The sequence below is a fragment of the Miniopterus schreibersii genome (assembly GCF_964146895.1).
Source record: "Miniopterus schreibersii genome assembly, chromosome: 11".
Taxonomy (NCBI): domain Eukaryota; kingdom Metazoa; phylum Chordata; class Mammalia; order Chiroptera; family Miniopteridae; genus Miniopterus; species Miniopterus schreibersii.
Genome location: NC_138111.1, coordinates 5127889 through 5154384, shown reverse-complemented (window position 1 = coordinate 5154384; position 26496 = coordinate 5127889). Strand labels below are relative to the sequence as shown.

Genomic DNA, 26496 nt, shown 5'->3' with positions numbered 1-26496 from the left:
GTTGAGTGGAGAGGCTCAAGGCCAGGCTCAGAGCAGGGCTCGTGCCCAAGGACAGCCATGCTTTGGCTTGGCCCGGCTCTCCCAGAGGCCCTTGGCTGACTGTGTGGTCTGGGCAGGTCCTCAGCACCTGCCCAGCTCCCCTTGGACATCCGTCATCCACCGTTACAGTCACTGATGCTCGGCCTGCAAGGCCCCAGCATCTCCTAAATGAGGAACCTGAGGGCCAGACCTGGGGGCTGGACCACCCACCAATCTGAGGAAGCACCCCCTTTGGCCACCTAAAGTCTCCTGCATTCCTCCACTCCCACCCCCGCCCCTGCACCTCTCAGCCTGCCGGAGGCCGAGGGACAGAGGAGAGCCAGGGAACATGCTGCACCCAGGAGAACAGCCCATGCAGGGAGGCTGGGCTCTCACCCGGTTAGCACACCTCCAGGAGCAGGGGGCTCAGTGCCCCAGGAGCAGCCCTTTCCAGGGGGGACCTAGAGAAGGCCCTGAGCTGATGTCTTCCCCTGCCTGTCAACACCCCACCCCACCCCCGCCACTCTGGGCTCCAAGGGCCCATAGAACAGGCTGTTCTCAGACCACCCAGCCTCCTTGCCCTTCCCCAGCTCTCTCTGTCTGTGCTCCTACTCCCGGCACACACATCGGGGTGCCGCTGCATGCCCTGGGGGAGAGTCCAGGGTCACAGAATCAAGGGTCCATTCTGTGAAGTCACTCTAATGTGGCCTGTGGTCCCACAAGCCTGGTGGACGCACGGCACTGGGAAGGCCCTGAGGCTAGCCACGTCCTCCATCGCACCTCGTGGGACCAGCTGGGTCCTGGGTCACCAGGCGGGCTGTGGTTGTCCAGAGCATGGTCTCTGGCTGCTTCAGGGTTAGACTTTGAAGCAGGGGGGACAGGTCCCCCACCCCTCCTGCAGCTCAGCCAGGCCCCTCCCTCGACGGCCCCCCAGCAGGCCCTCAGCCTCCTGTTTGTGTGCTGACAGATCCCGTTATCAGCGGAGAACACACACAGGAAGTCCGGCCTGGAAGGGCCCATCCCAATCCCGATTTACACGGAGGGAGCATAAAAAGCCGCCCTTCCTCGCCCGTGTGGAGCCTCCCTGCCCCTCGCCGCTGTCCAGCATGCACAGCCCAGGTGGAGGCTCCAGCAGGCAGGTCAGCAGGCGGCCTCAGAGGGTGCCTCACAGTGCTGGCGCTGGCGAGGGGTGGGTGCACCCCGGGCCGAGGAGGCAGTGGTGGTGGCCATGGCCCAGCCGGGGCCCAGGCAGCATCAGGTATGGCGGGAATGGCCTTGGAAGGGCAGGAAGCGGGCAGAGTGGGGTGAGCACCCCTAGGCTCCCCCTGACCACTGCACCTGTTGGCTGAGCTCGCCTGTGCTCCAGACTGCTCTCTGGTGCCATCTCATTGTCCTCTCTATTGGTCCCATCGTCACTGCAGAGGACACTCAGTCCCTAGGCTAAGGGTGCCCACTGGTGGGTGGCCCAGTCTGGATTCTGGTTTGGCCTGAACGACTCCAACGCTTACCCCTGGGTGGCCTGGCAGCCGCTGTGACTCTGGAAGGAGAAGGCACGTGCAGCTGGTGCCCTTCCCCTGGCTCCCCTCCTTCTGGCTCTGCTTCCGGAAAAAGCCCAGCTCAGCTCAGCTCACCCCTCACCCCTCCTCAGACCCAGGCGTCCTGAGGGCATCCCTTAAGGGTGGGTGAGCACTCCCGGGGAGATGGGAATGCCAAAGCTAAATCTGCAGCCAGGATGAGGTGTGCCCGTTGGGGCACTGAACTGGGGAACAGGAGGAGCCCCCGCTCAGTTGGCCTGGCCTCGGGGTCCTCAGGCAGAGGGTCAGCTTGGTGCAGTGTGGTGTGGGCACTTTGTTGGCCTCCCTTGGACCCTGGGGGAAGCCCTGTCTTTCCTCTCTCTGCCCCACCCAGAGCAGCCCAAGTCCCCACCCAAAGCCCCAAGCTGAAGTGGGGGCCTTCCCAGCCCTGGCCGCCTGTAGTCTCGGTAGTCTGGCATCCACACCAGCAGTCTGACTGTCTGAGGACTGCCCATGTTTTAGATGAGGAAGCAGAAGGTGAGGCAGAGGAAGGACAAGCTGACCCAGCTCTCCGGGCTGCCCTTTCTGCTCAGACAGGAGGTCAAAGGGCCAAGTGACCCGCAGCTTCAGGGACAGGATGGGGGCAGGGGAAAGCTCTCCCTCAGAGTCCCCCTAGGGCTAGCTCTTAACTTTTTACTGCTTGGGGCTGGACGAGGGCTTCCCTGCTTGGGTTTGGGGGCCAGGAGATCTAAAGCCCAGTGCAGGACCCCTACACAGTTATAGACAGCCAGCAGCAGCAGTCCCTGCTGCCCTCAGACCAGCTGCCAGGGGCTTCCAGGGCCCTCTGGTCCAGGGCATTGGCAGCTGAAGGGCAGGAAGGAGAGACCTCTTTCTGGGGACTCCTATCCAGCTACCTGAGTCCCCTCCCTCCCATCAGCTACCATGCACCAAATGAGACCCAAGCTAGACGTCCCACAGCTGCTGGCTCTACAAGAGGGCCCTTCCCTCCTTGGGAACCTGCAGGACCCTCACCCACATCCGGGCTTTGCAGAGAAATTTTGGGCTGCCTACACAGCGAATTTCCGTCCCAGGGACCCCAGGGGAAGAGGCAACAGCTCATTTGACAACAGGAAACCCTGTCTGCCTCCAGGCTGCAGGCAGATCTGGGAGGCCCTTCAGCTTGGGCCATCATGGGGTGGAGGGTCTGAGGTCCCGCAGTGTCCCCGTTCCCAGCCCCTGGACATCGGGGTGACCAAGGCTGTGCGCTAACCCACACTGTTTCTGACCTGCAGACCCCAGCACAGGGAAGGCACGGGTGGCCCTCATCACCCAGAAGAGCAGCTGCCACCAGTGTCTGGGGCATGACGGATCCCCCTTCTCCAGGTAAGTCCCACAACAAGCCCCAGGGACTCAGGGCAACAGCAGGGGACCAGGCTGAGCCTGGGAATGTCTTACATGTGTACACACATTTAGGTGACCAGGGCCGGGGCTTGAGTTTGAGGGCAGAAACTGCGGAAGGAGGCAGGCCCAGAGCCCCCCGCACAGTGAGGACTGTAATAATCATGGTACAAAAATGACCAAAATGATACCAGTTCCCAGGTAGGGCACGCGGCCCCGGTTCCAGCTGTGCAGGCTACTGTCTCTCCTTGGGCACTGCTGCTCCTGGCCACTCTGCCATGTGGGGCTGCTCTAACCCAGTTATAAATGTGAAACAGGAGCCGAGAAGAAAAGACTGGCCCAGGAGTCCCCAGTGGTGACGTAGGGTTGGGGGGTTGCTCCCTGGGGGCCTGAGGAGCACTCAGAGGTGGTCCTGACTGTCCTGAACCAAAGGGGTGCTAACCTGGCACACTGCAGAAGCTGGAGTCTTGGTGTCACACTGGGACCTAGCTATGTGATCTCTGGGGAATAAGGGGGTCTCCGGGCCTCGGGGGTCATGATGTCCACCCCACGCGTGGCTGCAGAGCGCAGTCAGCTTTAGCCTAGTGGCCTGGCCACCGTGTTGGTGCTCAGCCCTGTGGCGGAGGGGTCCTTGAGAGCTAGCCAACCCTGGCCAGTGTGGCTCTCCATGCGGCCTCCAGGTACCTGGCCTGCGTCTCAGTCCTGCGTCCTCTGCAGCCATGCGTCCCGCTGCGGGGACTCGATCGGCTCGGGAGAGGCGGCGGCGCTTAGAGGCCGCCGTGCGCCAGGAATACCGGGTTCCAGCTGACTCACTGCCCGACCCGGGGGGCACGGTCCCCTGCGGGGCCTCAGTTTCCCCATCTGCGCAATGGGGCGTGCGGGCGGGCTGGCGGACGGGGGGCTCCGAGCTCACCCGGGGCGGGGCCGAAGCCGGCCAGGTGGGGCGGGGCCGGGGCGGGGCGGGGCCGGGGCCCCTCGGCGCGGTGGTGGCGGCGGCGGCGCGTGCGCGCGCGGATCGGGCGGTGAGTGCGGAGGGAGCCGGGCGCCCGGCCGGGGGCTCCGGGGGGGAGCCGAGGGCGGGGGCCGTTCGCCGCTGGGGCGGGGGGTAGGGGAGGTCGGGGACATCGCCGCGCGCGACGCTGGGGGGGACGCCGAGCGACTGCGAGGAGCCGAGAGGTGAGCGGGCCGGGGGGCACCGGGCGCCACCGCTCGGAAACTCGACCTCCCGCCCGGGCCCCGGGTCCTGCGACTGGGTCTGCAGAATGGGCCCAGCGGCCTTAGGAAAGGGCGCCCCCTGCTGGTGACGGGCGCCCCTGCCAGTCCGCGCGGGGGCGCGGGTGGGGGGGCGCCGCAGCCCCTCATCCTCCATCGGGGCCCTGCAAGTCCTCCAGGGCCTGACTCAGTGCCTCACAGGCCCCGCACCCTGAAGCCCAGGCCAGCTGGGCAGTCTGCGGGCGGGGGGTGCCACCCCACTCTCACTCCCACCCCCCAAGAAGCCGACCGTACGGGGAGAAGGGGAGGCGTGGGACGGGCGGTGGAGAGTGCGCAACCCCAGTGGGTCAGTCTTGTCGTCTCACTCCACCTCCGTGGGCCCTAAAGTGCAAAGCACACACCCCCCCCACCCCACCCCCACCCCGTGGAAGGGGCGACCCAGGACCATCTCCCTGAATCAGAGTCAGGCCCCTCCCTCTGCAGGCCCAGCCTCCCCGGGTGGGGGTTTGTGGGTGAGGGCTTCGGGATGTAGGCCAGGCAGGTAGGAGGGAAGGTGGTGGGCAGGGCTCGCGCTGACACTCGGGACACTATTGCTTAGGACCTGGAGGCTTGGGGCCACCTCTGCCCTGGCTGTCCGGCCCCAGCAGGGCTGCAACACCAAAGGGAAATGAGATTCTGCCAGCCCAGCACAGGCTGGGCAGCGCCATCAGCTTCCTCTGGCCCAGGGGGAAGGCATGACTTTCAAAAATTTCTTCTTTTCTAAAGCACGATCCCTCCCTCGATAAACAGCTTGAATAAGTAGGGTAGCTGCTGGAATGGGTGTCTGCAGAAGGCTGTTACATCAGGGGGAGACGAGCACAGGGTCTCTCGAACCCTGGCATGGCCCTGCCCAACTCAGCCGCTGAACTTGCCTGCCCACCGCTGCCTTCCCAGGGCCTACTCCCCAGTGCCACCTGTCCCCACCATTTCAATTCTGACCTGAATCAGCAGGCCTGCCCCCTCACAGTGTGCTGCTCCCAGGGTTCATCTTCCCACTGCCCTGACTGGTCCCTGCCCCCAAACTAAGCCCTGACACCTCAGCTGCCCCCTCCCCACCCCTCGGGGCCCACAGAGAACAGGAGGTGCAGGAAGGACCCTCCTCCAGCTGCCTTTCCACCCCTCCCAGGTGGGCAAGAGCATGGAGTGAGCTCCCAGCTGAGTGACTATACGGACCAGACATGGCATCCCTCCCCTCACAGTCTGGCTTGGTGGGTGTGGAGGGCTCAGTAACAGTTTATGGGACTGATTGGCAGAGCCAAAAGAAGTGCCTCTGAGACCCCAGTGGTGTCTTTGAGGAAATTGAGTCCCAGAGAAGGGGACTACCTTACTCTGACTCTACCCCCCATCAACACACATTTCAGCTTCCTTCGGTGCCCTTTCCTACTGGAGGCCCTGCAGGGCCCAGGACAGTCCCCAGGGCAGGTGGGGGAACCCTAGCTCCTTGGGGGCCTCAGGTGACACAGCAGGAGCATGGGAGCAGGGAGCTCCCCAGGCCCTGGCTCACAGACAGCATCTCCCTGCTCCCCGGTACTGTGCAGACCACCCCTCCAGTCCCCTGGGCATGTTGCAGAACATTAATTCTGGGCTTGGCTTCTCACATTCCCAGGAGTCCTCTCCAGGCCTCCCTGGTTCCCATCCCCAACCGGAGAGGAATGGCCATTAATTCCACCAGTGGGGGGGGAGAGGGGGCGGGCAGGTGCTGCTTCAGTCCCTTGCCAGGTGGGTGCCCAGTGGGCTGCTGACTGTGAGCCCTGGAGGCTGTTTGCACGATACTCCACACTGGTTCAGTCCCCAGCGTAGGAGCCCCCCTCCTAAATGCAGGCTCCCCACCCCCTCCAAGGGCCAGAACATCTTCTGCATGCCAAGTGCCCACACCCTAGATGGCCTCCCACATTACCCGTGGCTGGCTTCCCAAACTGACGACACTGGAGGCCAGAAGGGCCAAGCAGCTGGGCTGGGATCCAGCCCTGCCCCTAACCCCCCATGTGCAGGCTGAGATTGGGGTGCAGGGGTGCCCTTGCCCTACCATGACAAGGATGAGCTGAACCCTGCTGGTGATGGAGAGCTGATCCAGGTGTGCCCTGGGCCCCTACCTGCCTCAGTGAACTGCCCTGGAGCTCCAGGTGCTTTCCATGTCCACCCAGCGCAAGACCACCAGGGGCAGGGTGCCTCTCGCCCCAAGCAAGGGCACTGTTCTGTTCCTGGGCCCCAGACATTGCCCTTCTGTGGCGTGTGGGTGGGCTATATCTGGCTGGGAAGGGCTGTGGGAAGGGCACTATCTCTACCAGGAGCATGGGCTTGATGGGGAATCTGCAGCGGGACCTACAGCGCCATGCCTTGTGCTCCAGGCCACCCTGAGGAGAAGGCCGTCCCACCTGCAGACACGGGACATGTGGGGCTGCAGGGAGCTGCTCCTGGTGTGGTTCCTGGTGCTGGCAGCGGGCGGCACGGAGCATGTCTACAGGCCTGGGTGAGCCCTCAACCCCTCCCCCGGGCAGCCCCCATACTTCCGGGGCTGTGGCTCTTACTTGTGGCTCCTGCTGAGAGTCTTTCCCCAGTGACATTGAGAAGCCCCTTCCCCAGGTTCTCAGCTTCCTTGGGTTCTAGGGCTGGGAGGGTCCTGGCTCTGGGAGTCCCTGGCTGACTCACTGCCCCCTCACCTCTAGCCGCAGGGTGTGTGCCGTCGGGGTTCCCCAGGGCCCTGTGTCCGAGTCCTTTGTGCAGCGTGTGTACCAGCCCTTCCTCACCACCTGCGATGGGCACCGAGTCTGCAGCACATACCGGTGAGTGCCCCACCCGCCACACATGGACCCTGGGGCCCAGGAGGGCAGTTTACCTCAAGATGGGAAACTGAGGCCCAGAGCAGTAGGAAGGCTCGCTAAGGCCACATTCGAACTGGTAGCAGACTGATGCCTGCTTGAACGTGGTCATGATGGTACCGCGGTGACCTCGAACGTCAGTCCTCACTCATCTGCTCCCCACCCTCATTTTTAGAAGGGTCCTCCATCCTTTCTGTCTCCCTCCATTTTGGGGCATCACTGGCTTCAGGTTCTACCCACCTGGGATGATGCCTGCCTCCTTCCTCCTGGTCCTGCCCTCAGGGCTCCAGTGGGTACTCCTCTTCCCTTGACAGCCCCCATGGTCACAGATGGAGGTTGTATCTCTGTCCCCCACCAGGATGTCCCTTCAGCCTGTGTCCGTGTGAATGGCATGCACTTCCGTTTCTCAGCCATGGAGATGTGCCTTAAAAGCATCTTATTTTCTGTAAGGTTCTCTAAGACCTTCTGGGGACCCTGAGACATGCCCAGCATGGGGTAGAGCCCTTGTTCCCGCGCGCACAGCGGCTCAGTCTCCTTTCCCAGCCAGAACATTCAGAAACACTGTCTCCCCCTGAGCCTGGGGGGCCGAGGAGGGCTCTGTAATTAAGACCCCCATTCATGAGCTCCACCTGCTCAGGGGAGTGACTCAGGGTCCAAGTCTCAGAGGTTCCTGAACGGTGGTTTGACAAGTACTGGTGTACGAGAGCGCCCTCAGCAAACTGGGGACACCAGCCCAGTTCTGTCGATTTCAGCTTAGGGCCTAGATCCCCACCCCTACAATAGGAGGCTCCACTGGGTGGCACGTCTGGATCTTGGGACCACCCCTGCCTCTGTGCTAGGTACAGCCAGGGCTTCCTGCCAAGCCTTGAGGTCCCACTCAGCACTAGCACAGAGCAGGGAGATGGGTTGTGCAGTGACCCTAAGCTGCTGCTGTCCCTTGGGCAAGAGGCCCTCTGGGGACATACTTGGGTGATCTTGTCCACTCTGGGGGAGACTGTTTGTGTAGCTTGTGGAGGGCTTAGGACCAGGAAGGCAGGTGGATGGGGAGGTTAGGGGCACCTCACTGGGCATGTCTAGGGAAAGCCTGACCTGAGCCCAGGAGACCTTGGGGCACCCAGTGAGGCCACCCGGTCAGGGTCGGACCCCTCTGAGCTGCCCCTTCCCACACAGGACCATCTACAAGACGGCCTACCGCCGGAGCCCTGGGCTGGCGCCCCCCAGGCCTCACTATGCCTGCTGCCCCGGCTGGAAGAGGACCGGTGGGGTCCCCAGGGCCTGCAGAGCAGGTGAGGGCCCCGCGGCGCCACTTGTTAGTAAAAACAGTGGCCGGTTAGGCAACAGTCCACCCCGCTGTCCAGACCCGGGCGAAGCACCTGCTGCTTCTCTCAAAACCTGAGCCCAGCACCTCTTTGCTGCTTTCCCGGCTGCCATTCACTCCTGCAGGGCCCTGGGGACCCTTCTGAGTTGGTGACAGCCCTCCCCCACCCACAGCTGTATGCCAGCCACCATGCCAAAATGGAGGGAGCTGTGTCCAGCCAGGACGCTGCCGTTGCCCTGCGGGATGGCAGGGAGATAGCTGCCAGACAGGTAAGGCTGGGTTCCGCCCTCCCCAAGACACCCTCTGACAGGTCCGTCTTGAGGGGGTTCACTGCTCCCTTCCTGACACCCCTTTTCCCACATACATGGATGAATGCTGTGCTGGAGGGGGCAGCTGCTCCCAGCTCTGTGTCAACACTGCGGGTAGTTACTGGTGCCAGTGTCGGGAGGGGCACAGCCCGTCTGCAAATGGGGCGCCCTGCCTGCCCAGGAGAGGGACCCCCAGGGTGGCCCCAGACCCTCCCAGAGGTAAACTCCCCACTTGCCCACCTTGCTGCTGCACCTGGGGGACAGGTGGGGCAGGGCCTGGGTTCTGGGCATGTGGGGCACCAGAGGGCAGCCACCCTGGGCTATGGGCCAGCCCCAACCTGGGCAGAAGTGGGCTTTTTCTCAGCAGAAGGGGGGGTGGCCGTTTCTCTTGGGTTCTGTGGGGAGGATTGCTGGGGGGGGAGGCCTCATCTCAGCCAGAGAGTGGAGGAAGGTCCCACCCTGGGAGTCCTGTGTCCCTGCCCCGGCAGCCTGGAGACGCCGCACCTCCGCTGGCGACGGGACATTATTACTTTTGGTACGCGCTGTGACACTTCAAACTCGTACCGTGAGTAATAATGCGCCGTCAGCAGCCCGGCACCAAGAGCACGTCATGGAACTCAGCGGGGACCCCTCAACACGGCGGGGACACCCCTCAGCTCGACAGGGACCGTGTACCAAGGGGCTAGCGAGGGTGGGGCTGTGTGTGCCCAGAGCTGCTACCCAGGGTGTACTGAGCGGGCACGGCCACCTCCCACACCTCCAGGCCGGCCCTGGTGGACAGTGGGAGCCGAGGATGAGGGGAGGGGCTCAGCACGCCTGGGCAGAGGGTGGGGTGCTGGCCAGGACCCCTGACTTAGCACCCGCATCTCCCCAGGAGTGGACAGGGAGGTGAAGGAGGAAGTGCAGAGGCTACGGTCAAGGGTGGACGTGCTGGAGCAGGTGAGGCCTGGGCGGGGGACCAGGGGCCTTGGCCCGCCCCCCCCCTGCCCCCACTGTTTCCTGTCGGCTCTGGTGTTCAGCAGGGGTCCCTGGGGGAGGCTTCCCTGATACTCAGCCCAGAGCGCCCCTGGCCTGGGTTCCATGCTGGGCAGGGGCAGCGGGAGATGACTGGGACCCCATGGCAGGAGGGGCTGAGAGCTCAGCCCTGTCCCCTCACACCACACAGAGAACCTGAACCCAGGTCCAGCTCACCCCCTGAGGGGACAGAGTGCCCCTGTGGGCCACTGGCCTGACGACCCAAGACGCTTGTCCTCAGGGACCATGGGCCCTGCTGGCCCTGCCTGTGCTCACCAGCCTCTGGCTCTCCTGGCCAGCAGCTCCCTCTGGTGGATACCCAGGGCCCTGCAGCTAGAGCTGTGTCTAGGGGTCGGCAGAGCCCTTGCTGGCCACAATAGTTTTCCTTAAAACGTTGTGGGACAGAGGGTGACCCAGGCCCAAACCCACCAGCCTCTGCCTGCCCTGCAGAAGCTGCAGCTGGTGCTGGCCCCCCTGCACAGCCTGGCCTCGCGGGCCCTGGAGCATGGGCTTCCCGACCCCAGCAGCTTCCTGGCCCACTCCTTCCAGCAGCTAGACCGCATCGACTCTCTGAGTGAGCAGATCTCCTTCCTGGAGGAGCAGCTGGGGTCCTGTGAGTGCCTGGTCTCCATGCCGACCTCCCCACCAACCATGCCCCCCAGTAGCCTGAGCTGCCCTGAGTTAGGGCCAGTCAGTGCCCAGAGAGGCCAGAGGGTGGGGCTGGGCAACAAGGCTGAGGGGGCACATCTGGCTGAACTGACAGGTGGTGGGAGCAGTGACCTCTGACCTCAGCCCCCATCCACCCATAGGTTCCTGCAAGAAGGAGCTGTGACAGGCGTGTCTTCTCCCCCTGAGCTCTGCACTGTACCCCCACCCCATTGGGCAGGGCAGAAGGGGGCTGTGAGCCAAGGCAGGGTTACCCCACCTCTCCTCACCGAAGAAACAGGGCCGGGTGGGCTGAGGGGTCCTCCTGCGTGAATTCAGCCCCTGTACCCTGGTGGGCCCCTGCCAAGGGATGGTACGACAGCTCCCAGCCCAGAGCCTGGGCTGGGACCACTGACTGGGCAGTGTGTTAGCTGGGGGAGACCCACCCCTGACTTTTGTCAGAATAAAATGAGACTTGAAGAGGCACTGTGTCTGTGGATGGATTGTAGGGAGCACTCAGAAGCTGACGGGCCTCCCCCAGGCCCACCACCATGTGCTGGCTGGTGGGAGAAAAGGGTGTAACCACAGGGCTGGAAGGGGCTCCAGCCGAACTGGGCTCCCCTAGGTAGGGTCTTGGTCCCCCCTCCAAAAGGGGCTATGGGGGGCCGTTTCTGGGGAAGTGACACTGGCCAGAGACAGCTTCCTCCTGGTAACAACGTGGCCCCACCCCTAACTGTGCCCAAAGAGCAAATCTTCAGCCCCCTTCCCCAGTGCCTGCCAGACCTCCGGGCACAACGGCTGCCCTCTTTCAACCCTACCTGTTGGAAGAAATATAGGATGACCGTGGTCCCAGCCCCTGAGGGGTTGGGGGGTTTTGGGGGCTCCCTCTCTGGCCCCCAGGGAGGAGGCACAGGCAGCCCAGAAGACCTCCATGTGCTGCCCAGGCTGAGCTGTCCTGTTTCCCTGAGGCAGCCCTGCCCACCCTCGGAGTGACCACAGCTCACCAGGCACTTCCAAGAGTTCATTTATAAAAAACAACCACGTGCAGTACTGATTCAGTATTCACTCCCCAAGGCCGCAGGGGTATGGACCTGGCTCCTAGAACCCGCCCCTCCCACAGCCTGATGCAGGCCGCGGCTGGGAGTCTGCTCAGGCCCTTTGTTCGGGGCCCCAGGCCTGCTCCTACACCAGATCCTGGAGGCACAGGGTGGATGGGGGGCCCTGCCCCCGGAGTTTGGGGAGGTTCCGGCTAACTGCAGGGACATCAGCAGCCTGGATCCGAGGCCAGTGACAGGAAGGGGCCCCTTGCTTCTGGAGCCCAAATGAAAGTCGTCGAGCCACAGGAGTGGTACACAGTGATGTTTGGCAGCCAAGGCAGGGCTGGGTGGGATCCCTCTGTCCATTCTCTAGCCAGGTCCTACCCCTTGTCCCCCTCTAGGTCCTGCCTGACCGCAGGCCTTGACTACTGGGCTGGCTGGGCACTAGGCCCCGCAGTGGCCCCATTCTCCTGGTGGGTTTTGGACAAGTGGAGGAAGGTGGTCCTCATGGCTTGGTGGCAGGTGTCCATGAGCTTGGGGATGTCATCCACAGTGAGGCCGCTGGTGGGGATGGCATCCAGGACCTCCACCTTGATCGTTCCTGTTGGGGGAAGGGGGCAGGCATCAGTATCCTGGGGGCCCAAGGGCCCCACCCATGCCTGCTGCCCTGACTCTCACGCTGTGGCCTCTCCTCACCCCAGTGCCAGCTGAACTCTCTCCCCCTCCCCCTTGGCCATGACCCACCTTCCCTGCGGAGCCCCCTGGTCTCAGGTGGTTGGTTTTTAGCCGACAATAACTGACACAATCACACATAGCTCCTAAGTGCACACTCAGGGTTTGGACAAGTGTGCCCTCCCCTCTAAGCACCACCCAAGGCACAGGACACCTCTTCCCCCAGAATGTGCCCTCATTCCACTGCCATTGGGGTCCCAAATATGGGTGGAGGGCTTGGCTTCTCCCCTGCTGCCCTTCAACCTTGGACCCCACCTTCCTGCCTGGGTACCAGGTGCTGGGTCTGGAAGGAAGGGCAGAGGCCCCTAGCTCTGTCGCCTGTGGGTGTGGGGGTGCCTGGGAGGCTGCTGCCCCTGGGAGTTGGGCCTGGATGCACCCCCTCAGCACAGGAGCCACCCATGTCAAACCCCCTGAGCTGTGTGCACAGCGTGGACCTATGTGTGTGAACTCTGGGACCCGACCCAGCTGCTGGGAGCCTGCCTCAGTTTTCTTACCTAGGAAATGGCCCACTACCATTCCTCTCAGCTCCTGGCCAAGACTCTAGATTCATTCATTCCTTCCTCTCCTTCCTCCCTCCCCCGAATGGTCACTCTGGGGCAAGGGTCTAGCCTAGAGTAACCACCAGCAAGGGGAAATATATTCTGTTAGGGGCCTGGGCACCGCAGTGACAGGCCGAGACAGACCATGTGCACATGGCATTACCTGAGGTAAAGAGCTTCGTCTTGGGGTTGTAGAAGGAAGAGAAGCTGGAATACACGACGGGGAGGATGGGCACCTGTGCACAGGGAGACATGAGCATCCTGAGGATAACCACATTCACCCCCAGACCACCAATCCTGGGCAGCCCTGCCTTACCACCTGCCTGTCTCGCCTTGGGGTTCCCCACAGCACCCATGGCTGCCAGACAGGAACCCTGTCCTATCTTAGCCCTTCCACACGCTGAACCCCTGGGCCTGGGGCATCCTTTATGGGTTGGGTGGCCCAGAGTGCCATAAACTCATCCTATACACCTTCACTCAAGCATCACCTCCTCCAGGAAGCCTTCCTAGGTTGGCATGTCCATCTGATTCACATCTGTGTCCCCCACTGGATCCTAAGATTACCTAGGGGGGCAGGGCCCTGTCCAGTGTAGCTGGAGAAAGTTCCTGAGGTCTTCCCACCCACCCTCTCTTCCCAATTTCTCCCCTATCCAGGGAAGGCTGAGGGCAGCAGTAGCCAGGGGAGGGGGCAGGGCCTGCTTGTATTCCTGGAAAACACCAGGGTCAAGTCCAATGATGACTGCAATGTTGGAGACGGTGCTGGGGCTAATCATTAACTCTGTGGTTAAGGAGCCTCTCCCCGGGCACCAGCAGAGGACTGGGGGGCAGGCTGAGAACCCAGGGAGGCTATAGTCTAGCAGGTCCTGGAGGGGAGACGGAGGTAGGTGTGGGGTGGGGGGCAAGGGAGGAGGCAGGAGGAGGGGAGATGACAGGAAATGATGTCCAGTCTCCTGGCTGAGGCTGCTGCTACCCACCACTGCCATCTCCTCTCCCACAACCCCTCCCCCATGCCACCAGCAAAGGGAAGTGACATTAGCCCCAGGCACATGGCAGGGTGCCCTCCACCTCCTGGCTAGAGGGGCCACAGGTCCAGAAGGTGGGAGGGCCTTGCTTGGACAGGGCTGGGATCAGAGCCCAGGCTCCAGCCCCCAGCCGGGGGCTCCGCCACCTGCCTGCCAGCTCCTGCATCCCCAGTGCATTAGTTCAGGCCTTTGGCTAGGCTTACCTGAACTTGCTCAGGACCAGAACTAGGGGGCGCTAGAGGCCACCTGTCACAGGTGGAAGACAGGAGAAAGGCCGCCACGCCCGCCGGGACGGACCCCAATGGGGCAGAGTGAGAGCCCTCTCCTGACTCCAACTATAGTTTCCCTACACGAATCCCCCCAGCACAGGGCAGGGGTGGGTCAGGGTGCCCTTCACCCACCAGGAGACCCCGCCCTCTGGATGCTGGAAGCTGTATACACCTCCAGCCTCTCCTGGCATCACCCCCAGACCCAGGTCACCTCTGAGACAAACCGTACCCTTGGAATTCAAGGACCAGAAAAGTAGAAGGTCCCACCCACAGCAGAGCCCAAATCTCATTCCATCCAGGCCCAGCTCCAGCTCTGGCCTGAGCCGGTCCCCCGCCTTAGGTCCTGTTCATCCACGCCCACTGCCCACTCCCAAAATCCACCCCAGCCAGAGATGCTGGGGGCGCGAACGAGCACTCAGCACCGCCTTCCCGCGAGCAAGCTTGGCCACCAGGCCTGCGGCCGCCGCCTCATCTACAAAGCCCAACTCTGTGGGGCCCTCGTCTGGCCAGCTGGGAGCTCCAGGCGCAGGTACAGCGGGCACCAGTGTTGTCCCAGCTGGTCATTGAGCCTGAGCAGGCACAGCCTCAACACTCAAAGTGGGTGACGGGGCCCAAAGGACCCTCCTCAGCAGGTCAGGGCCCGGCTGGAGGGGTCGTGAGGCCCTGCCACCTGCCCAGTAGGAGGTGGTCCCTGAGCACCAGAGGCTCCAGCCTAACCTGGTGGTTACCGTCAGCCCGAAGCCGACCTGGACCAGCTTCCCGGCTCCCCCGACCACCCCAGGAAGGTGAGAAGGTGAGGCCCCTGCACACCTGGGCCTGGACCGCCAGGTAGAAGGCACCTTTCTTGAAAGGCAGCAGATCCCCATTGTCGTTTCGTGTGCCCTCAGGGTAGATCCACACTTTGAGCTGCAGAGGAGAAAGGAGCCAACTGTGAGAAGGGCGTGGGGTGGGGGAAAGCAGAGCCCCAGGGGAGGCCGCGCACCCTCCCCTCCTGAGCCCATTTCTCAGTGGAGACCACTGTCGCCAACAGTGAGGCCCTGCGCCCCGCTTTTCTGTGCGCAGTTAGCAGACATGCACCGATGATGTGATTTTTATGCCCAAAGGAGGTCGCACTGTGGGGCTGCTCTGACACCCCCCCTTTCCCACCAAGACAGAGCATGAAGGTTCGCGTGCCAAGCGGGTCCCAGGCCCCGGCACTCACGTTGTCCCTGGTCATGCGCTCGCCCACTTCGGCCATCACGGTCATGGCGGTACTGGCGCGCTGCCGGTTGATGAAGAAGACGCCCCCGAGGTACATGATCAAGCCCACGGGCCCCATGAACAGCAGCTCCCGCTTGGCGATCTGCACGCAGCGCTTGGGGAGGATCTCCATGAGGCCTGTCGCCATGGTCACCAGGGTGGGGGGGAAGGGGACGGTTGGTTCAGAGCCTGGGGCCACTTCCCCAAGGAGGAGGGAGCCGGCCTGTGCCCTGACCACCAACAGGCTTGGGCAGAGTCACGCCTTCCCACTGGCTACCTGGGCAAGTCATTTGGCCTCTGAGTCTGTTTCCTGCCTAAAAAGGGGTGCTGACAGAGCTCCCAGCTACCGGTGAGTGGAGGGACCAATGAAAAACACAGTCCTGTCGCCCATTACCCAGTTCGAGGCCTGTGGCTGGAGGACAGGTCCCCTGGCCTGTGTCAGCCCCTCACCTGCCAGCTCATCTGGGCCCCCCTCCACCTCCCTGAAGCAGCAGCCTCCCCACCTTCCCGCCAGACCCCAGCCTACCCATCATGTCCAGGATGCTCTGGTGGTTGGAGATGATGACACAGGGGTGGTCCACCCCCAGCTTCTGGCGTCCCTTTACATCAAAGCGAAGGTTGTATGCGTACTTGAAGCACCGGACGAACCAGCTGATGATGCTAAGAGGAGAGACGGTGCCAGTGAGCAGAGGGCCCGCTGGGTTGTGGTGCAGAGATACAGCAGAGACAAGACCCCTACTCACTCTTTTGTGGGCTGGCCATGTGATCCTAACTCGCCTTCCCCTCCAGAGCCTTCAGGTCCTGTCCCTCAAGGAGACCATGAGGGCTGCCCTGCCTCCCACGACAGCAGCCAGACAGAAGGGAGCCAAGCCCCTGGGGGCAGATGCCCAGCAAAGGGGAGGGCGCCTGCTTCCCTGTCTGCATTCCAGGGGCCTGACTGTGCCACCTGGCCCTCAGCCCACACCCCCCTGCTTGCTCAGCCAAATGAGGACCCAGCTGGAAAGGGGGCGGAGGCCGAGAGCCAGAGGGACAGGCTGGGTCTGGTTTTCACCCATGTCAGCCACTGAAGGACCCAACCTGGAAGAGAGGTCCCTGCACCCCTACAGAGGCTGGGCCCCCCACCCACATACTCTAGGGGAGGAGACCCAGTCAGGAAGTGACTGTCCCTTCAAGGTAGCGCCACACCAGGAAGTAAGCATTGGTATCTAGTGGAGACCTGTGCAAGGAGCTAAAGTTGCTTCTGAAACTGAAATGATCGGAGACCCAGCACTGGGGGCACCCACGTGGCCAGGCACACCCAGGCCACACCCCCTCACTCCTCACCCCCAGCCTGCAGAGGAGGGCCAGGTCTCCTTTTCACAGAGGAAGACGCAGGCCTGGGAAAGTCAAAGGACTCGCCCACAGTCACAGGGAAAGAAAGCTGTGGAGTCAGGATGCACATGGGCCTGGGACTCCTGACTTGGAAGCCCATGGCCCCTCCAGGCCCCGTCCTGCAGGAGGCTGCCCTGGGACACCCGGGAACTTGAGGGGGCTCGTCTGAGCAGTACTAGATGGATGCCGTGAATGGGTATATGCAGGGGGCACCTGTGTTCTCTGCGCTCTAACTGCCCATAGGAACTGTGTCTGCAGGTGGCTGGCTGGTTGCAAAGAACGCAGGGAGGAAGGGCGGCCTCGGCCCCCTGCTCTGCAGGGCCGCTTTGCTCATACCTGGGACAGGACAGGTGTCCTTTAGGGGCCAGCCCTTGGTGTGACAGAGCCAAGGCATGAGCTCACTGCTCTGTGGCTCCCTGCAGGGTCCCCGGGTCCTTCCCATCCCCTGTGGATGGCAGGGTGCTAGGAATATGCCACCCATTGACCCAAGGGTTCCTGTCCCATTCTCCCAGATGATTCCTGTGACCATGCCCCCCCAGCCCCCAGGTCAGCCGCCCTGAGGGTAGGAGGGATTTCCCACTCTCTGCAGGAGGTTATTGAGAGCTGGCTCTTACACAGCAGGGCCCTTTGCCCCAAAGCCAGGCTCGGGTTTTAATTGTAGTAAAACACATCTAACATTGACCGTCTCCACCATGTCTAAGTGCACAGCTCAGTGGCATTAGGTACATTCACATTGCAGCCACCACCATCACCTCCAGGACTTTCCATCTTCCCAAACTGACACTCTGTCCCCATTAAACACTCAATCCCCACCCCTACCCCAGCCCTGGCAACCACCATCTACTTTCTGTCTCCGGATTTGACTCCTCTGGGGACCTCATCAGAGCGGGGCGAACAGGATTTGTCCTTCTGTGTCTGACAGACAGACTCTTAACTAGCTGTACCTCTCACAGAACCTAACTCCCGTGGGGAGAGCAAGCAATTCTCATTGCCTGATGTTGCAGATGGGGCAACTAAGTCTCAGGAAGGCACAGTGGTCGGCCCTGGGCTGCTCTGGGTTAGATCAGCCGGGGTCTTTCTCCTCAGGGCCACCAGCCTCAGCCGGCTCAGGCCGGACCTGCCCATTTGTCCCCCCCGATCAGGGGCTGGGCCAGGCTGCAGGCCCTGGATAGTCGCTGGGAGAACTGCCTGGCTTGTTCACCTCTGGAGCCTGTTTTCTCACCTGCAAAAGGCAGTTTCTCGGGTCCCTGTGAGGACTGAAGGGAACAAGGACAGAACACGACGAGCAGGCAATTTACAAAAAGAAAAAACGCAAATGTCCAACAAACATGGAAAGAGTCCTACCTCACTCACAAGTGAACAAATGCCAATCAAAACAAGGGTGCCTTTCTTCACCCTCCAGATCGGCGCAGATAAACAGCTGTAACAGGAGGCATTAGGAAACGGCCTCCAGGGATGCTGGCAGAAGCGGGAGTCAGCCACAGATGCCCATGGAGAGCAGGCTGGCAGCATCCTGCAAATGCCCTGAAGTCATTCCTTTGGCCCAGCCGCGTGGCTCAGTGAACCAGGAGATCGCGGTTCGATTCCAGGTCCGGGCACATGCCCGGGTTGTGGGCTCGATCCCCAGCAGGGGGCGTGCAGGAGGCAGCCAATCAATGACTCTCAAATCAATAATAAATAGTCCCTTTGCTCGGAGGAAGGTTGTCATGGGCGGGCAGGGACATCCAAGTGTGATCTGAATTAGGAAAATCTGGAGACACCTGTCCCAGGAGGGAGAGGTGGGATAAACTAGGGTCCACTTCACAGCCTGCTGCAGCAGGAAAGTGACAGCACAGAGCTGCGTTTATTTACAGTGGGGGGGGGGGCTGCCTTCTGCTTCTATGACTCCCGATGGCAATTAGGACCGCCTGCTCTCCCTTCCAGCTGCACAGGGAAACCCTCAGGCCAAGCGGGGATCGGACAGTGGTGCCCCTGCTAGTGGGATTTGCCGGCTGCCTTTTTGTTTTTAAACTTGTATAATATAGTGGTACCTCGGTTTCCAAATGTGATCCGCTCCGGAAGACCGTTCGAGTTCTGAAACGTTGGAAAACCGAGGGATCCACAGCCGACAGCCGGGCCGCAGGACCTTGCGCTCAGCGGAAGCCACGTGGCATGTTCGGCTTCCGAGGCGAGTTCGAGAACCGAAGCGCTTACTCCCGGGTTTAGGGTGTTCATGACCCGAAATGTTTGCCAACGGACATTTGAAAACCGAGGCACCACTGTACACTTAACGTAAGATTTTGTTCACCAGTTTTCAGGATCCAGTTCGGCGACATTCGGTACATTCGTGTTGTGCTGCAGCCAGCCCACCATCCTCTCCACGGCTTTCTCTGTTTTCCTTTTGTATTTCTTTTCACGTCTAATTTAAGTTTTGAACTAGGAAAGATACTTATCAACCTCCATCGGCAAGGGCAGAGCAGGGTCCTCTCGCCTGTTCCCCGCCTCTCCGCCCCAGCCAGGGCCAGGAGGTGCTGCCAGGACCAAAGGCTCAGGAGGGACACAGACAGTGGGGCTGCCCCAGGGGCTGCAGGAGATGGGGCTCCCACGGCAGCATGCTCCTGACACTTCTACAAATAATTACACTCTCACAAACTAAAAACCACCACGGGGTGACTGCAGTGAGCTTTGAAAGCAAGGTGCATCCTGGGAGTGGGAAAGGCCACAGGTGTCCTTGGGACAAGCCATTCTCCACAGGCCACATACAGGTGGGGGCCCATGTCTCCTTCTCCCAATGTCCCATCCGTTTTCAAGGTTTTCTGTAAATGTGGTGGGGAAGTATGTATTATCATTTTAATAGTGTTTCCTCGAAGACAGGAAGCAAACTGAGCTCTGCAGAGGCCCCTGCTATCAGCAGACATTTTTGAGTGCCCACCATGTGCCACCAGGCACTGGACACCAGGCAGAGAAAGCCAGGTGGTAGGATCAGCCCCTATGGCTGACATCTGCTGAACACCTACTGTGCACTAAGAGCTCCACAAGAACCATCATTTTGCTGACAATAACCCCACAAGGTCCATACATTCATTATACCCACCCTGCAGATGAGGAAGTTAAGACTCAGCAGAGTTAAGTGACTTGACCAAGGTCACACAGCAGGGAAGCCAGGAGGGGCCAGAACCTACCTCTTAACCTGGGAGTGGGGTAGAGGCTCAGGAATTGCAAGGGTTCAGAAGTGCAAGACTCCAGAAACTCCTTCTGAGCCCCCTGGGGCTCTATTACCTCTACTCAACCTGTCAGCAAAGCTGGCAAAGCGGGAAGTGGCGGTCTCTCTCCTAGCTGGAACCTCAAAGCAACTGTCATCTCCAGGCTATCCCAGCCCAGCCCAGGTCTTTTCCTGAGTTGCAGCCCTCCATTGCCCCAAAGCTTGGGGCAGGTGTCAGCAGTGCTGGCCCTGGACATGGTCACACAGCTCTGGTGGCTGTCCCACATTCTTCAGCCCCCAACTTAACAACACTGTGTCCCTAGGGGAGGCCACTGAAGGGGTGAAGCCAAGGTAGCCTGAAGCCCAAGTGTCCAGAGGATAGGTTGGGTGCCCAGCACAGTGTTCTAGAAGCACTGCTGATGGCTTCCTGAAGGGTGACTGGAGTGAGCTTTCCAGGCAAGGCGGTGGCCCCCCAGAGAAGGCCCTTTCCTACTGCCTGCAGGAGTAGCCAGCTCCTCGAACAGAGGGGACATTCTGGCCCTTCTTGGGTCTTTTTCAGGAGTCTACCACTGAACCTCTGATAGGTGCTGTGAACAGCACAGACTCTTCAAGGGCCCATGGGAGCTCAGGTTGGGATCCCAGCAGCCAACCTTCTTGGACCATCTGTGCTCAGCCCAAGGACACCTGGGCCCCTCTCAAGCTCTAGGTCAGACGCATATTTGGATCCTGACTCCCTTCTCACCAGCTGTGACCTTAGGCAATGCACTTGAACTCTCTAAACTTCCACTTGCCAGTGAAATGGGAAGTGTGTAGAGGGACTGAGCTCCATGAAACCTGTGGGCACCCTGGGAGCTTCCATAAACAGCGCTGTGATGACAATGACATGGGCAGGAAAGAATCCAAAGTAAATGAAAGTAGATCCCTCCCCTCGGCCAGCCCACTCCTCCCCTAGCTGGCCCCAGCTCCAGGTAGCTGGGACTGCAGTTCAAGGCCAGGCTACCTGCTAACCTTTGCCCGTAGCCCCTGGATTCGGGATAGGTGGCCCCAGGAGATCTGGGTAGCTATTCTGGCCAAGGTGTGCCAGCCCTCAGCCAGACCCCAGAGCCAAGGATGTGGCGGCGCTAACTGGGGGGCAGCCCTCCCAAGGAGGGCAGCACAGAGAGCCCCAGATCTGCTCAGGGAATGGGGAGGCCCCAGCGAAGCCACTTAGCAGAGTTGGCTAAGAGACTGGCCATTCTGGGTTCAAACCTGGACCAGCATTGACAAATCGCCCGGCCTGTGTGGCCCATTCTCCCCTCCTCCATGTTTTGCGTGGCCATGGCCTACACAGACCGAATGCTTCACTGCTCCGCCTCTCTTGCAGCTAAGAGCCATGCTGCCTAGGTCCTGGCCACAGGATGGATGCAGAAGCATGTGGTCCAATCCCTAGAGGTCCTGCCACAATGGTGGCCTGCTGGACCCTGAGAATAGTGGGGCCACAGGACAGAGGAGCTGGAAGCTTTCTGTGGACTCAGGCCACCCAGCTGGGGTCTACTATGATGCATGAAAAAGTCAACTCTGGTTAAGCAGGTGTTATTAGGGTTTCCTGATCCTGTAGCAGAACCCTGTCCTAACACAAACAGCTTCCCTGGACTTGACTTTCTTCTTCTGTCCAATGGGTGCGATAAGGACATCTGTCTCCCAGGGCAAGGAAAGCAGCGTGGTACGCAGGGCACCACCAGCCCAAGGGGGTCCTTGGTCTCAGCCCCCCAAGCCCAGTCAGAACAGTGTCAGCCTCTGCTCTTCTGTTTCCATCACTGTTGCCTGTATACTCAGAATTCAAGTCTAAACAGCAAAGGCCCCCTTGGGTGCCCACCCAGGGGCTCACAGAAAGGAGCCATTGCTCAGAGGAAAGATGGAAAGTAGGGGAGGGGCAGAGCAGGGACGCCGTCCCCCACCCCCTCATTGCTCAGGGCTTCCCCAAAGCCTGGTCTCCAGCCTCACAGCGCTGCCCCCAGCCCCTAGTGCTGGAAGGGCACGGAGGAAGAAGGGAAAGCACGCCTTCTGGAGTCACTCTTGGTGAGTCTGCATCCTGGTTCTGCCATGTCCTAGCTCTGGGACCCGGACAACAACCCCCTCCTACCTCCCGGAGGCCTTATTTTCAAGTTGCTTCATCTGCCAAACGGAACATACAATAATCCACCCCCAAGGCTGAGGCATCTGTGGCACACAGTGGGAGCTCAGGAGATGGAAGTGGAGGCTGGCATGGAGCACAGCAGGGAGAGGCCTTCCAAAGTCAGGGCGGGACTGGAGAGAGCCAGGCACCCAGGGTGCTCAGGGGTCCCAGGACAAACTGGGCAGACCTGGCCTGTCTGGCCCCAGGAGGGGCCAAATGCAGGGGTAGGGAGCCTGTTGCTCAGCCCCTCCCACACCTCCACCGCCATCCTCCCAGGCCCTGGACCAGACGCCTACAGCAACAGCACGTCCCCATTGTCTGCATTTCTCAGCCTCTAGAGCCACATCCCTCCCAAGCACATTCACAATCACCCCCCCTCCCCCCAGCCATCACTGAGGAGTCATCACTGTGAGCCACCCCTGTGGGGTCCCACCTTCTCCCTGGTGAAAACAGCACCTGCTCTTATGTCCCGGAGTGGCCCCTTTGCAGAGCCTGAGTCTGAGGGCTCCCCTGGAGATGGAGGGGGCAGGGAGCTCCCACCAACCACCATCAGCCCCTCTAGGGTCCCAAGGAAGACACCCTAGTTGAACAGAATCTCGGGTGAGGCTAGGGGCTCAAGCCAGGCCCTGGGCTAAAAAGAACACACCCAGGCCAGCAGAGGCCAAGGCCCGGCAGGGTGGCGCTGGAGGGCCAGCCTGCCAGGCCCAACCGCTGCGTCAGAAACTTCTGACTTGACCCCAGGGAAGCAGTTTTGAAGTCCAGGCTGCTCCTGAAAGAGCCAGTGGAGCCTCTGAAAAGACAAGGAAGCCGCTTATAAAGAGGCCACCTGATAACACAGAGTGGGGGAGGGGAAGGGTCACCTCCAGGATCTGCTGTCACTCTTGCTGGAAACCAGTTCTGGGCCCAGCTCCCTGCCTATACCTCAGGGCCCCCTGGTGCCTCACAACCAGACATGCCAGCCCCTGGCCTGGCTCTGGGCATCACCCTGAACCCAGCACCACTCCTCCTGCACCTCCAGGCCCAGCCCCAGCAGGTCCAGGATGGAGACTGAGGCTGGGAACCTGCTCCCTGCAGGGTCCCGGGCCCTTAATCTCAGGCCAGGCCAGCAAAGTTGCATATAGCCTAGGGCACTCCTGCCCTGGGGTGGCAGGTCCAACTGGGAGGAACTACAGTTTTCTGGAAACAGGCCCTGCCCTGTCCTGCCCGCCCCAGAGGACACTCCGCTTGGAAGAATGCTGGTGGAAGGGCCTCACCTGGGCCTAGCTCCCGGGGACACTCCCTAGGACACTGCCTGGGCCATTCTGAGTGAGAGAGGGGCACAGTCTTACTGAGCACCCACCAGGCCCTCCACTCAGAGCCATCTCAGTGCTAAGGGAAGTCACTAATCCCTGTAGACAGGGCCTGGGGATCCATGCAGTGAGGACCAGTCCTGGCAGCAGCAGCCTACCCCAGGCAAGGGCAGAGATGGCAGAAAGCCAGGAACCCTCACCCACTTCCCAATAACGACTGGGTGGTGGGGGGCTCGGGCCAATGTCCCCATATAAGGTCACAGCCAAGAGGTTATTGCAAAACCCACAAAGAAATGTTAGCAACAGCTATGCCCAACATCAGAAATAGAGTGAAAGGGCGAGGAGCCCCCTCTCTGGCAACCCCCCCCCCCGCCCCAGCCTCTGACCCAGAGAGGCCATCAACTCTTCTAGTCAGCCCAGCCTGAGTCCCCACTCCACACCCTATCCCTCACCCCCCAGCACCAAGCTCCTGGGGCCTGGGAGGCCTCCAGAGGAAAGTTCCAGCCACCATCCCCGTCCTTCACCTGGACTGAAGCTGGACCCCAAGGCCAACCCTCGCTCTCCCTATTGCGGGGCCTCTCACCTTTCTGAGCACAGGAAGGAAATGGAAGGAAGAACCTGCCAGGGAGCCTGGGCCCAGGTGCCGGGCAGGCGGGAGGGAGGGGAGAGGAGAGGGCCGCTCAGCGCCCGAGCTCCCAGTCCAGGCGGGGGCGGTGTTGCGCCGTCCCGGCCTCGGTTTCCCCGCGGGGAGGCGGGACTGAGCCTCTCCCGGCGCGGCCCAGGCCCCTTCCGCTCGGAAAGCGGCCGAGCCACCCTCCGCGCAGGACCCCGCACGAAGCACGCCCCCGGCGGGGCGCAGGGACGCGGCGGCGCCGGAGGCCGAGACCTGCTGGAATCCGTCAGTGCCGGCTCCCCGCCGTGGCCTTCCGGCAAGGGCGCGGGGACATTGTGACGCCGGTCCCCGGGGAGCCCTGTCCCTCCCCGTCCGCCTCCCCAGCCGCGTTCTCCCCTCGCGCGCCCGCCCGAGAGCCCGGGAGAGGCGCGGGCGGGGCAGGAAGGAGGGAAAGGAGAGAAGAAAGTTGGGGAAGCGGAAGCAGGCGGCGGCCGCGGCTCCCCCGAACCCCCCCTTCCCCCCCGCACCTCGCCCCGGCCCGGCGCTTCCTCCCCAGCCCGGCCCCCTTGCCTCATGTTCTCCACGGTCCGGCCCCCGTGGCGCAGCAGGCAGACCACGGCGGCCACGATGGAGACGGAGAAGCAGAGCGCGCAGTACAGGCTGATCTTGGCGTAGAAGTTGGCCGTGCGGCTCAGCTGCACGAGCAGCAGCAGCAGCAGCAGCGCCGCCGTCAGCCAGGGCCAGAGCTCCATGGCCGGGTCCGCGCTCGGCGCCCTCGGAGCCCCGACGGCGCTGGCCTCGGGCTCCCAGCCTGAGCTCCGGCCGCGGGCGCAGAGCCGACCTACCGGGCTGGCGGCGGCTCGCCCTCGTCCCCGCCCCGCCCGCGCCCCTTATTGCGAGGACCGAGGGGCGGGGCGGCCCGGGGTGGAGAGTGCGTGCGCCAGGGAAGCGGCTAGGTGCGGCGCGCCCTGCGACTCCCACCGCCCCGGCGCTGGGCTCTGGCGCCGCCCCCTGCCCGGGCCCCAGCCCTCTGCACGCGGTGCCATCTGCCCCGCCCGGCCCCGCCCCAGGCACTCCCCCTTCCCCCGCCGGGTCACCTAGCCTCTGGCGCCGCGCTTCCCTCCCGGCCCTCGCATCTCGGCGGCCGGGTTGCTGGTACTCTGGCACCAGTCCCCCACAATCTGGGCCTCCTCGCTGCCTCGTGTGCCCCACCGTCCGGCCCCTCCCCCCGCCACCGTTTCCCCCGAGCCCAGACCACAGCTCCAAAGACGGCCCAAGGAGGCGGCCGCCCGTGCCAGCGGGGCCGCCGCACAAATGGACCCTTGAACCGCACTGAGTAACCAGCGGCCACCTGGACTGGCAGCCTGTCCCTTCGGGTCCTCTCGGGCAATTTCAAGGATACGCAGCTGGCCTTCGGGAGACCTCGCCCTGAGGGTCCTGGTGGGCGCACCGGATTTAGGGGGGTGGGGGAGAAGCAACAGGAATGGGGCGAGTTTCTGGGCGGAGCTGAGGGTGTTGGCAGTGGGTGCCAGGAGCAGTGCCGCCGGGCTGCTCCTGGTGCGGGGCCAGTGGCAGATATCAGGCGACTGTGTTCACATCAGCTCAGGCGATCTGCCAGCTTGGCATGACAACGGTGCAGTTAGTGCTGGCCCTGGGGGTGGGGGCTGCCAGGGTGCTCGAGATCCCCATGGGGACAGCCATCAGGTCTGAGAGAGCAGATTTGAGTTTGTGAAACCAAGTTTCCTTTCTGCCCAGGTTCTCTCCACCTGGTGGCTGGAGTCCTGCGTTTGCTGCAGTTTGAGGAGTGACCACCTGCGCCTGCAGCTCCTGAGGGCCTAGGACTATTATTGGCATGTTCCTTTTTTCAAATGCGGAGGTGACCTGTTACTGAAATGAGTCACTGATTACCCCCCCCCCCATACACACACAGACTGTTTCCTCTGACAAATACAAACACTTGGCTCCTGAGATGAGTGGGGACCTCTGGCCCTGGGAGGTGAGGTGGCGCTTTCCTGCTGGGCTGGTAGTAGCTGGTTCACAGGTGTTCGCTGTTCACAAATGTGGAGCAGGGCTCACAGGTGTTCGCTGTTCACAAATGTGAAGCAGGGCGCTGGGCCTTTTCACTGCACTTGCGGGCACTTTGCAATAAAACCGCTCCCAGCATTCTCTGGTTCAGTCTCTGCCATCCGTCTGGCCATTATTTTGTATCAGTGTAAAGAGGCCGCTTGTCCCTCCCCCCCCCCCCCAGATGACAGTGAGATTGGAGAGATGCTGGTGGGTGCAGGTGGATGCCCTACAGCCAGTGGTTCTGCAGGGAGCTGGGCAGGGACATGGGTGTAGGCTGGGCCAGGGCAGGCTTCTTGGAGGAGGGGTAGCAGCATCTTAGGCTGGAGGCCCTGAGGGTCAGTACGGGATGAATGGAATCCAGTCCTCACCAACCCCAGGGCAGAAAGGGCTGCATTACCCAATGGCTTCCTGCTGGTCCCCTAGCTCCCAGCCTACCACCCTTCCCAAGGAGCCCACCCATCACTCACATCCCTTCCTTTGCCCCCCTCACACTCTTCCTAACACTCCTAGGACCTAGTTGCACATTTGTGTTTGTGGGTTTGCTGTCCCCCCTCCACTGGAATGGCCAATCATTGGGACTTTTCTGTTCTGTTCACTAGTGTATGACCAGCACTGAGAACACTTAATGCCTGGCACATAGTAGGTGCTCAACAAATACTCCTCCAGAGCAAATGCACCCCCATATTATAGGTGGGAA

The 26496-nt window shown here is 61.7% G+C and overlaps 2 protein-coding genes across 18 annotated transcripts; one reads left to right on the top strand and one right to left on the bottom strand.

Annotated features, from left to right (window-relative positions):
• Positions 1-1093: 1093 nt before the first annotated feature.
• On the top strand, positions 1094-10769 carry EGFL7 (EGF like domain multiple 7). 17 transcript variants are annotated; one of them, XM_081151213.1, is made up of 9 exons: positions 1094-1276; positions 2825-2915; positions 6530-6651; positions 6848-6964; positions 8171-8286; positions 8492-8587; positions 9501-9565; positions 10091-10214; positions 10450-10769. In XM_081151213.1, exons 3-9 carry the CDS (start codon positions 6572-6574, stop codon positions 10470-10472), a joined length of 621 nt encoding a protein of 206 aa, XP_081007339.1. In that variant the 5' UTR covers positions 1094-1276; positions 2825-2915; positions 6530-6571; the 3' UTR covers positions 10473-10769. The 17 variants fall into 17 exon arrangements, with proteins under 17 accessions (XP_081007339.1, XP_081007351.1, XP_081007338.1 ...); XM_081151225.1 differs by having other exon boundaries at positions 10091-10253; XM_081151212.1 differs by having other exon boundaries at positions 10073-10214.
• A 521-nt stretch (positions 10770-11290) lies between these two features.
• AGPAT2 (1-acylglycerol-3-phosphate O-acyltransferase 2) lies at positions 11291-24741 on the bottom strand. The gene is made up of 6 exons (XM_081150744.1): positions 24303-24741; positions 15650-15783; positions 15086-15261; positions 14695-14790; positions 12757-12829; positions 11291-11923 (listed from the first exon to the last, which is right to left on the bottom strand). The coding sequence occupies exons 1-6, from the start codon at positions 24482-24484 to the stop codon at positions 11748-11750; spliced, it is 837 nt and encodes a 278-aa protein (XP_081006870.1). The 5' UTR covers positions 24485-24741; the 3' UTR covers positions 11291-11747.
• Between the last annotated feature and the right edge of the window lie 1755 nt (positions 24742-26496).